Source organism: Aricia agestis, chromosome 9 (assembly GCF_905147365.1).
Source record: "Aricia agestis chromosome 9, ilAriAges1.1, whole genome shotgun sequence".
Classification (NCBI taxonomy): Eukaryota; Metazoa; Arthropoda; class Insecta; order Lepidoptera; family Lycaenidae; genus Aricia; species Aricia agestis.
In genome coordinates this window covers 7491684-7506376 of record NC_056414.1, presented here as the reverse complement: position 1 = coordinate 7506376, position 14693 = coordinate 7491684, and the positions used below count along the sequence as shown (strand labels likewise).

At 33.4% G+C, this 14693-nt stretch overlaps 1 protein-coding gene across 2 annotated transcripts in view; it reads left to right on the top strand.

Moving 5' to 3' along the window:
- Window positions 1–14693, top strand: part of LOC121730652 (syntaxin-23) — a 115981-nt gene that overhangs the window by 66368 nt on the left and 34920 nt on the right. Inside the window, exon 1 of one of the 2 annotated variants that reach the window (XM_042119794.1) lies at window positions 1393–1563. The exons of the other annotated variant lie outside the window; for it this stretch is intronic. Coding sequence (XP_041975728.1) covers window positions 1486–1563 — 78 coding nt within the window. The 5' untranslated portion in view covers window positions 1393–1485. Of the gene's footprint in view, window positions 1–1392; window positions 1564–14693 lie in introns of those variants that run through there. 2 annotated transcript variants of the gene reach the window in all.

Here is a 14693-nt window from a genome sequence, read left to right as displayed (position 1 = left end):
CAGAACTAGTAACGCAACCGAAAACGGAACCAGATATTAGTAAAATTGTGCGAAAAAAAAGTGGCCATTACGTTACACATCAGTGTCTGCTACTAGCTGATGTGTAACGGTTCTGCAACGAAAATAGTGACGCAAAATAACGGTGCAGCAACGGAACTAGTAACGCTAATATACGGTTTAACGCTACATAAGCTACTGCACTAATGTATTTGCCTGAAAGTAGGGTTACCAGATACAAATTTCAAAAGTCCTGACAAAATTCCTGATTTTCGGCCAAAATTCCTGATACGAGCTATTTATTTATTGATTTTTTAAATATTTAATTTATCAATGTTGATTGATTTATGTTTATATCGTAAAAAGATAATTACGATTATTTATAGTTTACAATTTATGAAACTCCAAAGTACTTGTGCCTTATCCTTTTTTGTTAATGTGATCAAAATATATAAAAAGTATATAAAAATATATAAAATTTTATTGTTTCAATTATTTGCCGAAAATTCCTGACATTTCCCTTTTTCGGCCGCATTCCTGACATACGTCTAAAATTCCTGACATGTTATTCCTGACATCTAGTCACCCTACCTGAAAGCAAATGGTTTTAAACTTACATTACGCGGTTTTGGCACTAAGTAGGTTATTAGTTCACGATACAGCCTCTACGTTGTTAGACTTTAGTATAGCTGTTTCAGTATTAATTTATGTAGGCGGATGGTAATTTGTAAATAATTATTGAAATTAATTTTGCGGACACTGTGTTCTTAACTTTCCCTTTTGTTTGGAACATTATATTTGCTCAAATTATTTTCTTAAGATAATTAACATCGCTAACGTAAAATTATTCATAACTAGATGATGCCCGCAACTCCGTTGCGCCAAAACTCGTTTATCGCGCGGGAACCGTACATTTTTTTGGAACAAAAAGTATCCTATGTCCTTTCCCGGGACTCAAAGTATCTCCATGCCAAATTTCAGCAAAATAAGTTCCGAGGTTTGGGCGTGAGGAGGTAACAGACAGACAGATAAACACACTTTCGCATTTATAATATTAGTATGGATATTATCGGTATCTTGTACATTGCAATACTCTTTTTATGGTCGGTTTCTAACTGCCGTACTTAGGGTGGAACCTTATTTACTTAATTGTAATTAATTCAAAATTTTGACATATTAAGCCCCATACATTATCTGTCAAACTCTTCATTAAATTCAAGGTTAATTGTAATTAAATGTCTCTGAGTACGGCGGTTAGATTTCTTGCCGGGAGTTTCGCGTAATGTAGAATAAATAAAGTCATAAAACCTCAAAACCGGTCATTTAAACACCGTTTAAACTATTTTCGCCGTTTGCTTAGGCGCGACGCAGGTGAACTAATGAATGAGTCAAAATGAACTAGTGAACTATATGTTGAGCCAATGGCACACCAAAATGAACTAGTGTATACGTAATAGTGTGGGTACTCGATGTGGTGCGTAGACCGCCATGCAGCGGGGCGGTGTCATGTCCGGCACCATCCGCCATCTCTCCTACCATCACGAACCGGAACCCAACGCCAACTCGGTAAGTCACTAACAGGAACTGTAGATATACATAGTATATCTACAGTACAATAGCTTAAAGAATAATTAGTTGTCTTTTTTTAAACGGCCCTACTGGCCCACCATGCATTCCCACCACTGCAACTCCTGTGTCGCCATGATCAACAGTGGTAAATGGTAACGAACCACGATAACCCTTTGATATAATCTCGGGGTGCCCGAACACAAGATAAATCTGTCTTGGGAGCCGCAACGAAATTAATCGGAAGAAAGGTACGAGGAGTAGGAAATATTCAACCAACTTTGTTGTGTGTTTAAAATAAACCAACATGATTGAGCACTATCCACAACATACCTGTTGTACATACCTTTATCTGTCCTTGAAATTAGCTCAATCCTAAGTCCGTGAGTACAGAAACAAGACACAGATATTGCCTTGTCTCAGAAGGCGAACACTGCGGTCACTAAGTGTATGGTGTATATTTTTGACTTGTGGAGTTATTAGTAAAGTTCAGTTTTCAATGGCTCATTTGAAAATGCTTTTGCTTCGCCTCGGCACGTTTAAATGTGAATTGACCCTAAGAGATAAACTTATTACTGTTATTCCCAATGCTGCGGGTTTTTATTGGCACAATTTCTTTTGAAGTAAGAAAACTGCAAACTGTGTTAAAGACGCAATTGCTTACCATTTATATGATTGACTATGATATTGCTTATGTCATTGAATACTTATATAATTTGTGTCGCAAGTTTATTAATTTAATTGTGTACGCACCAGTTGAATAGCGTTTATAAAAAATACTAGCTGTCCCGGTAAACATTGTTTTGCCATATAAAGTATTTCGCCCATAATTATAAAACAAAGTCGCTTTTTGAAACCGACTTCCAAAAAACGATGAGGTTATATGTTCGGCTGTGGATATTTTTTAATTTCTTTTTCCCCTCATGTTCCTTTGTTCCCTTTAATCTTTAAAACTACGCAATGGATTTTGATGCGGTTTTCTTTAATAGATAGAGTGATTCAAGTGGAAGGTTATAGGTATAATAACATTCATTAAATAGTGCAGAGATACTGTTTTATTGGGGTTTCTAATGTGATGTCGTAAATAATTAATTTATTCCGCTTACTTTGCAAACGCAGGCTGAACCCTACAAGATTTATCAAAATAATGTACCAAGTATTGTACACATTGAAAAGGTCTACAGAAAACTCCGCGATGGTATATGTCTATCTCTTATGGATATCCCTCAATAACATTTTTTGTCATTTACTTTTTACGACAAATAATGTGTAATTTTCGAAGCAATTTTAATAAATACAGCATTAATCCTTATCCAATTAAATATGTAACTTAAATACATTGTTGATTTAAGGTAGATCTATATGGCCCTGTACAGCATATGATTTAAATGAATATTTTCGAAGATATTACAGATTAAAAAATTGCGGGAAGTAATTTTTGCGGCGGTACCGACCAATGCGGGCCACGGGTAATAATAATGAATACAATTCAAAACTGCTGAATCGATTTTAATCATTTTTTTAGTGGCTATATTATATTTTATACCCGATGCGAAGCCGGGGTGGGTCGCTAGTATAATATATTTTTATTGAAGTGCTTAATAAGTATGGAACTATGGCAACGTCCATCGCTATCCCGTCGCACAAACAATGGTCGCCGTCAGTCTCGAGTTGTAATAATTTACTATTATTTATTCAATTAATGCACTTGTTAAATAATTAATAATAATACGATAAATACATTTATGTACTAAAACCATATTTTAAAAGGTTAGCGGAAATAATTTATTTAGTTACAAATTTAAATGTAAATGTAAAGAATAATAATTTTAATTAGTTTAATTAAATTTAAATCTAAAGTGACATTATTTCACTAGGCTGGTCATTTTTCTACCAGGTTTTACAAATTGTTTTTAAATACTTCCGGTATTTAAATATTTCCGCTAGTCTGATTAATGTTTTATTAAAGTTAATTATTATTTTAATAATTTATTTAATATACATAAAATCAGATTATTATTATAAAATATTTTTATATTTTACTGATATATTTACTAGTTTTTGTAGTATTGTTAAAAATACTTCCGGAATAAAATATTTCCGGTAGTATACCGGAAATATTTTATTGATTCTGAAATTATTTAATATTAAGACTGTTAACTGTTAATATCCGTTTGGATAGTATAAAAACGAGATTCAATAGTGAAAAAGTTTAGTTTATGTCGAGAGACAGGAGCAACCAGAGAAATAAGATAAGTATTGTACTTTACTGATATTTTCTATTAAATTAGATACTTGTTGCTGTGTTTTAAGTTTAAGTTTAATAATACTTATAACTTATAATTATGACATATAATATAAGTAAATAAGTAATCGATTTATTTAAATGTTTGATGTTTGATTGTTATATTATTTGTGTAAAAAGTTGGAAAGAATTTAAATTTAATAAAATAATAATTAGGGTAAATTATAAGACTCTTAATGAAATAAATAATGAATTTAAAAAATTAAAATTGTTTCATTTTACTATTTTTTTTACATTTATATTTTTAATAATTTAATATCAGAAGTGGGATAGATCAAACCATTATTTTAGACGCTTTTTTTTATAGTATTTTTTTTAAAGTATGAAATTTTCGATAGCTAATATATATATATTTTTTGCAGGATGGATGCTGAAACTGTCTCCAATCTCCTCAAAGCATTTCGCGATGTCGTGTCTGCCACACAGCAGAAAAATGATGATGTTGCTCTGCCACTAATCAATCCTGAAACAAGCGACAGTGGTGCAAAGCGTTGGTGTGACAGCATCGAGAGTCTTCGGGTGGATATCAACTGAAGCAGGATCAAGACAGCAGCTCAAGCCGGTAAGGCCCTAAATGGATCTGGTCAGACGTACTTCGAGTTCTGGGAACCTACGGAAGGCAGGACTTGGGAGAAATTTCGTACCAACATGAAAAGTGTGTGTGTGTGTGTGTAGTGAGGCAAAAGTAAAGACTTTAATTAATTCACTTATGCCCAGCAATACCAGGGAAGTACGGCAGTTTATCATAATATGGTCCTCACAAGTTATTTCAGAGAGTTTTTTCCAAATTTTGCGTCCCGAACGGCACCAATAACTAAATTCACAAAAAAAGAAACAAATGGGAGTGGGCACCGAACAGGATTTAGCTAGAAATTACGTCGTAAAACATTTATCATCTAAGCCATTATTAACTATATATGACCCAAAATTACCTACAGAACTTTATACTGACGTAAGTCAGAATACGGAGCTATACTATATAATGTCAAAACTGTCGTTGCCTATTTCAGCAAAAGGACGTCTCCCGCTGAATCAAAGTACATAATATTGCTCTATGAATTACAAACTTTGGCGACATTTAATGCTTTAAAACGTTTTAGTGTATAAATCTAATAGGCACTAAATTTAAAATTTTTACTGATTGTATTTCTACAAAGGCCACGAGGGATAAAAAAGACCTTAGCCCCCGTGTAGCAAGATGGTGGACGTTTTTGCAAGATTTTGATTTTCAAATCTTATATCTTCTAGGTATATTATATAATACTACCGTTGTATAAAATTGATTTACAATTGTGTTAGTATCGCTATAACTCGATAACGGCTGGACCGATTTGGCTAATTTTAGTCTTAAAATGATCGTGGAAGTTCAGGGAAGGTTTATAAGTGACACGAAGTTCACCGGAACATCTATTCTAGTTATTTATAAAAAGGGTTAATACATAAGACATGTTGTTTTTCTCAGCCGTAATCCAGTAAATGATTCTAATACTGTTAGTGTTAACATAGAAATATCACCTCACGATTTCTCTGAACTGTCATATTCGACAAATCTTATTGAAGAACCTCAGTCTTGGTTAGAAATTGCCCAACAAAACGATTCAAAATTTAATATCTATAGAGTTGAATCCGGCAAAGTTGATAAAGATCAATGCTATTTACGCAATAACTTATATATTATAAAATTCTCGTGTCACAATGTTAGTTAGGTACCGTCCTCCGAAATCCTCCGAAACGGTTTTACTGATTTTTTTTTACCAAATTTTACATTTTAGTAAGCCTGAGAATCGGCTACTGGCTACTTTTTATACTGATAAGTACATTTGTTGAATTAATAAAAGTAAATTATTACAACTCGAGACTGACGGCGACCATTGTTTGGGCGACGGGATAGCGATGGACGTTGCCATGGTGCCACACTTATTTTGTCACTTCAATAAAATAATATGGGTGAAATACAAGTACAACCTAATGAGCAAAAATTTTATGTACCAAAAGGGTCTAGAATCTGCTATCTGCTGCAGATACAATCTGCTAAAAACTATTTCATGACGAAAACTGTAATGTGGGGTACAATAAAGTAATTAATGAACTTCGTGAACATTTCTGGTTTCCCCGGATGTCAGCTTTGGTCACAAAATATTTAAAACATTGCCTGATATGTATTGAACGGAAAGGGCATGCTGGTCCTAAAGTAAAAAGGGATATTTACACCTAACTGATAACTCTAATACCCTTTCACACTATCTACTTAGACTGTAGTCCTTTTTTGCAAACAAGTACATAATATACAATATATTGCTTTTAATTGATGGGCTGATGGCTTTACTAAATTTTCAAATCAATCAAATTGTTTATTCACCGAATGCAGTATATATACAACTGTGTTATCTCATCTAATTGATGCTTCCATTCTAGGATTAAAATAGTGTGTGAAACTTATTAATTGTATATTACTTTAATTTAAAATATCATTAATAATAAGTCAATAATAACATAATAAATCAAAGCAAATAATTCGTTAAAATAATATAATTCATCTTTAATGTAATAAAACCTTACAATACATTATAACAATTCATCAACATTAAAATACAAGTTAAAATTCATCGATTAAATATTAATAATAAAAATGGTTAATAATTCAGTCAAAGAATTCATTTAAATACTAAGGAGTCACAATTTAAGTGTATATTTAAATTCCTTTAAAGATAACTCTCGGATATTCTTTGGTACGCTATTATAAATTTTTATGGCCACAAAATTAAATTCGAGTCTGGTTGGATCCCTAGACATGTATTTTCTATCCTCGTTATTTGCCGGAAAGAGTCTATTTTTTTTTTGGAACCCTATCAACGGTCATAACTGGTAAAGGAACTAATTTTAGTTCTGGCCAAATCCGTAACTTATTTAGAGAGCTAGCAACTGAACATCATAATATGATAGCAACAGGGACACCAAGGGGAAATTGCCAGGTAGAAAGATACGTTTCCACAGTTTGGATATTATGCTAAATACTTGTTGTAATGGCTCGTCAGATTGGCCGAACGGATTGTGGAAGGTCCAACAATCAATCAATACCACAATAATTCAAATAACACAAAGTTTTACAGAATTTACACCCGTCACGTTTACTTATTGGTCGTAATGCTAATATTCCCCCAATCCAAGCCCAACTAAACGAGGTACGATTAGATTTACCCGAAAATAGATGTTAGATCTGATCGCGAATAGCTTACCAGCGTCTTTGTTAGCAAGCAAACAAATTTAAAACTAGATTAGATTCAGTGAGACGGGATACGAAGGTATTTGAAGTAGGCAATGTAGTATAATATAATACCAGCTGTTTGACCGAGCTTTGCTCGGTATCCGATGAAAATGACATTTTCTAGAAACGATTCCTAGCTAGATCGTTTTATCGCCCCCGAAACCCCCTATATACTAAATTTCATGAATATATATATATATATATATATATATATATTGCTCGTTTAAAGATATAAGATTATGTAAGGCAAGATCACAGAAGACATGAAAAGCTTTATCCTAAGTATAGACTAGTTCCTTATTATTCTTCCTACTCCTCCTATTTTCTTCTGATTAATTTCGTTGCGGGTCCCAAGACAGCTTTAGCATGTCCCTCGGGCTCCCTGAGATCATAATATCAAAGGGTTTTCGTTGTTGGATGCCGCTGACGATCCTGGCGACACAGGAGATGCAGTGATGGGAATGTGTGGTGGGCCAAAGCCCGTTTAAAAAAATATATAGGTCCTTATGAAATAACTGCTCTTCTTCCAAATGATATCTACGCCTTACGGGGAACAGGTAGATTAAGAGCGATAACTGCAGTAGCTAAAGATAAATTGAGATTATGGCCGGGAGAATGGACTGATCATGATAATATTGTGTTGAATAAAAATTATAACTTTTGTAAGAATTTTACGATTTCTTTTGTGTGTTCTTAATGATATAAGACACAGATGGTAAATAAAAGGAATGTTATATTATGTGAACTATTTTGATGTATCAATTGAAAATAAGGGCTAATATGGTTAATAACATATAAAAGTGTTATACAATAATTGTTGGTAACTGCTGAAAGTCAGTGCTCTGCTTTAGGCTCGTCTCATGTGCAGCAGGTGTGGAGCCAGGAAATTGAAGTTAGATCACTGACCGTTGCTATGTCCACTTAATGTGAGAAGTAGGATAGTAGCAATGTATGATGTACATATTATACTTAAGTCTCTAGTTGAATCGGAGTTGAGTTGAGATCACTGATCGTTGCTATGTCCACTTGATGTGAAAAGTAGGACAGTAGCAATGTATGATGTACATATTATACTTAAGTCTCTATTTGTATATGAGTTGAGTTGAGGAAATTGAAGTTAGATCACTGATCGTTGTTATGTCCACTTGATGTGAAAAGTAGGATAGTAGCAATGTATGATGTACATATTATACTTAAGTCTCTATTTGTATACGAGTTGAGTTGAGGAAATTGAAGTTAGATCACTGATCGTTGTTATGTCCACTTAATGTGAAAAGTAGGATAGTAGCAATGTATGAAGTACAATGTACATATTATACTCAAGTCTTTAGTTGAATCTAAGTTTAGTAAAAGTTAACACAAAGAATGTACTTCAGAGAACGAAGTACAAGTCAGTATGGCCGTGTTAAATAATTAATAATAATACGATAAATACATTTATGTACTAAAACCATATTTTAAAAGGTTAGCGGAAATAATTTATTTAGTTACAAATTTAAATGTAAATGTAAAGAATAATAATTTTAATTAGTTTAATTAAATTTAAATCTAAAGTGACATTATTTCACTAGGCTGGTCATTTTTCTACCAGGTTTTACAAATTGTTTTTAAATACTTCCGGTATTTAAATATTTCCGCTAGTCTGATTAATGTTTTATTAAAGTTAATTATTATTTTAATAATTTATTTAATATACATAAAATCAGATTATTATTATAAAATATTTTTATATTTTACTGATATATTTACTAGTTTTTGTAGTATTGTTAAAAATACTTCCGGAATAAAATATTTCCGGTAGTATACCGGAAATATTTTATTGATTCTGAAATTATTTAATATTAAGACTGTTAACTGTTAATATCCGTTTGGATAGTATAAAAACGAGATTCAATAGTGAAAAAGTTTAGTTTATGTCGAGAGACAGGAGCAACCAGAGAAATAAGATAAGTATTGTACTTTACTGATATTTTCTATTAAATTAGATACTTGTTGCTGTGTTTTAAGTTTAAGTTTAATAATACTTATAACTTATAATTATGACATATAATATAAGTAAATAAGTAATCGATTTATTTAAATGTTTGATGTTTGATTGTTATATTATTTGTGTAAAAAGTTGGAAAGAATTTAAATTTAATAAAATAATAATTAGGGTAAATTATAAGACTCTTAATGAAATAAATAATGAATTTAAAAAATTAAAATTGTTTCATTTTACTATTTTTTTTACATTTATATTTTTAATAATTTAATACACTCATCAACATAAAAAGTAGCCAGCAGCCGATTTTCAGACACTATGCATAATTATTATAAAATTTGGTAAAAATCAGTAAAGCCGTATTTGACGAGTATGGTAACTAACATTGTGACACCAGAAATTTATACTTATATTCGAAATACAAAAGAAAAAATATAGCAAAATAAATATACCCATTACACGTACAAGCTTAGCGCACTTTTATAAGCAAACCCGCTTCATACTCCCACGCTACCATACGCCTACATCGTGCTAGGAAAGTCTATATAAATTATTGTGCTACGAGCAATTTAATTCACAATACTTAGGGTTTTTTATAAAGGTTACAAAAATAAATGAGACAAAAATTCATATACCTACTAGTTGATGGCCACAACTCCTTTGCACGGAAATACGTTTATAGCGCGGGAAACGTTAATTTTTTCGGGATAAAAAGTATCTTATGTCCTTTCTCAGGACTCAAAGTATCTACGTAGTCCGTACTAAATTTTATCAAAATTTATTCAGCGGTTTAAGCATGAAGAGGTAACAGACAGATAGACAGACTTTCACATTTATAATATTAGTATGGATTGCACATGTTACATATTACATAATAATAATAATAATAATAGCTCCCACACCGGTTTCGCTGACGGTGGCCGGCCAGCCAGGCTACGCAGGAGTAATTTTTATAGTGCCCAAGTGTGTGCGCAATACACAAGAGCACTCTCTATTCCTTTACTTTCATAACCCAGTGGGACGGAAGACCGACTCGACCGGCGAGAGATCAGGTGCAGGACCGACTTTTTACATGCGCGTCCGACGCATGGATTATCTTACTTGTCAGACAATCAGGTGATCAGCCTACATTGTCCTAACCAAACTTGGAAATGACATGTTTCCAACGCGGGAATCGAACCCACGACCTCCGAGTCAAGAGCCGCGTTCTATACGACTAGACCACGGAGGCGTATGATACATAATACTAATGTTCTGGCCATCAAATTAGTGTTTGTATCCCGATTCCCGCATGATCTAGCTTCAGTCGTCGCTAAGAGCATCAATATCTGTAATGGACGTCTACACGCATAAGCTCTTACATCAGGGGATCTGTCTTCTCATTTATACCCTTGATGGATGTTCTTTATATTTTATATGGTGATAAACTATTTTGTAAATATTCACGATCACAATATCAAAAAATTTTGCCCGCAAAAATTTGTTTATCACGTTGTTTGTGTTGATTACTTTAAAATTGTAGACTGTATTAGAAGTTAGATGTAAATTATAAAATAAAGATAAATTATTACGTTTATAGAAGAATATATTATGATGCGTCCTAGGCCTAGGACGGATGTTGCGGTAGGTTCTATCGTACCCGCAACTCTGCCTTAAGCGATGAGTGGAGCACCATGGGGTTTTAGTGGGTAGACAGGAGTCCCACATACCCCGGCCGATATCCCCAATTTGCCGGGGATGCGTAAAGCATTTCCCCATGTTAAAAAAAAAGGCCTAGGACGGATATAAGAAGAGAAGTTCCGGTGTTGCTAGCGTTCCTGTGTAGGAATCGCGTACACATGTACAAACCATATATTTTCCAGATTTGGATAAAAAACTATCATGTGACATCATTATCATCTTCGAAATCGGTTAAAACGAAGTAAGATCATGAAAATTGATTGTATTTAGGCGCGCGCAGTAAGCAAGTTTATCTTTGCTACTTTCTGTTTGGCTACCAAAGGCTAAATTGAGATCAAAGTAAGTGGTCCTATAAAAGGTAGAAATGCTATTTTTTTTCTGTTATAGGGTAACAAAATAATATGTTCTTAATATTTTTTCCAAATCCACAGACCTTCCAAATGTCATGAAATAATTTTAAAATGCTCCAGATATGTTATGATTATATACTCTGGATTTATTTTAATTACCTTCTCATGAACATAAAACATATTTATTTCAAATTTTAAAACGTAATTATTTTAACAGGGTTGAATTAATGTTTGTAACCTAGTTTATATTTTTGTGACGAACTACGCTGCGTAACAAATTAGGTTCTTCGAATAGTTCAATATTCACGTTAAAATCAGCATTTGTGATTTAAAATTACAAACTGGAATGCACCGCAGTCCACAACGCTTTTGTTTATTAATCTTGACGTTTTTATTATTCTCCAAGTTATTCGACAGTGCTCGTTTTAAATTCATTGAAATAGCTAAACCTCAGCTGAATGCAGCTCATACATTAAAAAAGTTAGGACAATCTAAGTTTAATTAAATTGGCAGAAACGTTTACGACTCAAATAATTTATTTTGTTGCGATTTAACTGCTTTCCGAGACTTAAAAAGGAGGTTTAAAACGCAAAACCGTTTTCATTGTTTGTTGCACTGTCAGATTTTAATGACCTTCTCCACTTTTATTGCGTGTCTAATATTTTGCAATACAGCTCTAAAAGGCTTTTTTGGCCTCGAACCACTGCTATGTGATAATTTAAATTACGAGAGCTGTTGAAGAGGTTCCAAGACGATTAAGCAGCTTGGCGATAAGCACGTAGACTTGTGTAGCTTGCTCAAAAAGTTTGATGCGCCTATCAGGCAGCTTGATCCAGCACAGCACAGTAAGTAAACGGTCAATATGCTTGAAGCAAGCTAAAATCTACGTGCCTGCCAACAAGCTGCTTGATCATCTCGGAGCCCCTTTACAGTCACTCCTCCAAACATCATCCAAGCATCATTTGCATATATTCAAACTTAAAATTATTATGAGCGACATTGCATCAAGTGCTACCAAGGATCTTGGAATATAGTATATAGTAATATAACATTATAATACATACAATAGTGATAGTCATGGTAATTTAACAAGGATAAAAATAATGAAGGCAACATTCCGTGTAAAGTTTGTTGTTAGATTAAGCATAACATAAGTTTAACAAGTAGTTGCTCTGGATACGTATTGATCTCAAAGTATAAATAAATATTTTTTGTTATTTTTAGAATATTGACACAAGAAAACTATTACAGAAATAGGTAAGTACCGCAAATAATTCATGAACTAACAAGCAACAAACCAATGTGTACACACATTGGTTTGTTGCTTGCATTTTACGACTTGTGCTTATGATTTTATGCGCTCGGGTCAGCAGTAACTTTATCGTGCTCTATTACTTTCCAATTATATTATTTTCTCTTTATATTTTTAGAAGCTTTTTCGTATCTGATTTTCTTTCTAAAGACTTTTAGGTTTTAAACGTTTCAGGTTTTAAAACACTATCTATCTATATCTATACCTACTTATTATAAAACAAAGTCACTTTTTTCCCTCATGTCCCTTTGTTCCCTTTAATCTTTAGAATTATGCAACGGATTTTGATGATTCTTTCTATAAGGAGGAAGGCTATAGGCTATATTTCATCACATTAAGACTAATAGGAGCGAAGAAATAGAGGAAAATATGGAAAAAACGGGGAAAATTATTTGTAAGGGCTAACTTAAACGCGCTAATCTCAGGAACTACTGGTCCGATTTGAAAAATTCTTTCAGTGTTAGATAGCCCATTTATTGAGGAAGGCTATATTTTATCACGCTAAGACTAATAGGAGAATGTAAAAAAAAACAGGGGAAATTATTTGAAAGGGCTTATCTCGCGAACTACTGGAGCAATTTTTATGTTATTTGGCACAGATAAGAAGTAGACCACGTGAAGGATCATAGGCTATCGAATTTAATCATTTTTTCAGTGGCTATAATGGGTTGCTAGTATATTATAAATGCGTCTACAATAAGTGTCTGCCTGTTACCTCTTCACATTTAAACGGGTGTTCTATATGAAAGTTGATAAAATACATTGAGAGACGGGAAAGATGTAGTTACGTATGAACTTGAGGGGTGTTAAGGGACACCCGAATGGAACGAATTTATTTATTATGTTCAAAAAACCTGTATACATATACACTCAAAAAAATATTTAAAAAAACGCCATCTAGTTGACGTACACGAATACTATCAACGCCTACTGAACTCCATTACCATGCAGGTACTAATAATAAGTGTCGAAGTCAAAATATCGTTCTGTCTAGCCTCCTTTAGGCCAAACGCGCGATAAAGAACTTCGTTCCAAAAAATGTACGCTAATTCCGCTAAAAATAGTTTTTGGTAAAAAAGTGGTCCCCGTGCGAGTTTCCTACGCCGGTTCTTCTCGCCGGGTTAGTTCCCGATCCGGTGGTAGGCATCAGTAGTATCAACATTCTGAAAGCATTTTCCTAAAATCTATTTAGAAATAAAACAATTTTATTTATTTACTTATTTTATTTATAAGCAATGAGCTTTATAAAATTCCATGCCTGTCCCTCTATCTGTCCGTATAGGTCACCGCCACTTTTTCAGTTTTTATAACACCTAGTTTTCGATCTCTCACCCCTCCCCCTCTCCGCGTAATTGAATATTTATGTCATTTGAATTTTTTTTATATTTGCGTGTGATCTCGTTGTAAATTGACTAAGCAACATGATTAAATATTGACCTCTCGCTCCTGTGGGAACGTGTCAAGCGTCGGTCTCGGCCTCGCCAATATTTGAACACGCTGTATATTACTAAAAAGTCTTTTCGCATTATAGTATGTATTAACTTGTCATAGAATCTCTTGGGCTATACCAATTGTATCTGGCTGATTTTGGTATCATTAAAAAGTTTTAATTTTACAGAAGACATTTCCAAATTCGAATTAGGTAAATGTGCGTTTTTCATTTGTTTTTCTTATTATTAAAATGAGTGATTCTAATGAAGAAAGTCGATGCATTTTAAAATTTTATTACAAAAAAGGTAAAAATGCAACACAAGCCGCGAAAAAATTTGTGATGTTTATGGACCTAATTCAGTATCTGTGAGAGTAGCGCAAATTTGGTTTAAGCGTTTTCTATTCGGAAATTATGATATCAAAGATGAAACGTCGCTCTGGTCGCCCTGTTACGGACAAAACTGATGCCATTTTTGAAAAAGTGGAGTAAGATCGGCATATTAGTAGTTGCGATGTAGCTGAAGAACTGGGGATTGACCACAAAACGGTTTAGACGCATATAATATAAAAAGCTTGATATTTGGGTGCCTCACTGAAAAAAACCAAATGAATCGCGTACTCATTTGTGATTCTTTATTACGACGTAATGAAACCGAACCATTTTTGAAGAAGCTGATAACTGGTGATGAAAAGTGAATCACGTACGACAAAAACGTGCGACAAAGATCTTGCATTGTCAAAGGCCAGTCAGGCTTCCCATACTGTGGCGAAACCCGGGTTAACTCGCAACAAGGTGATGATGT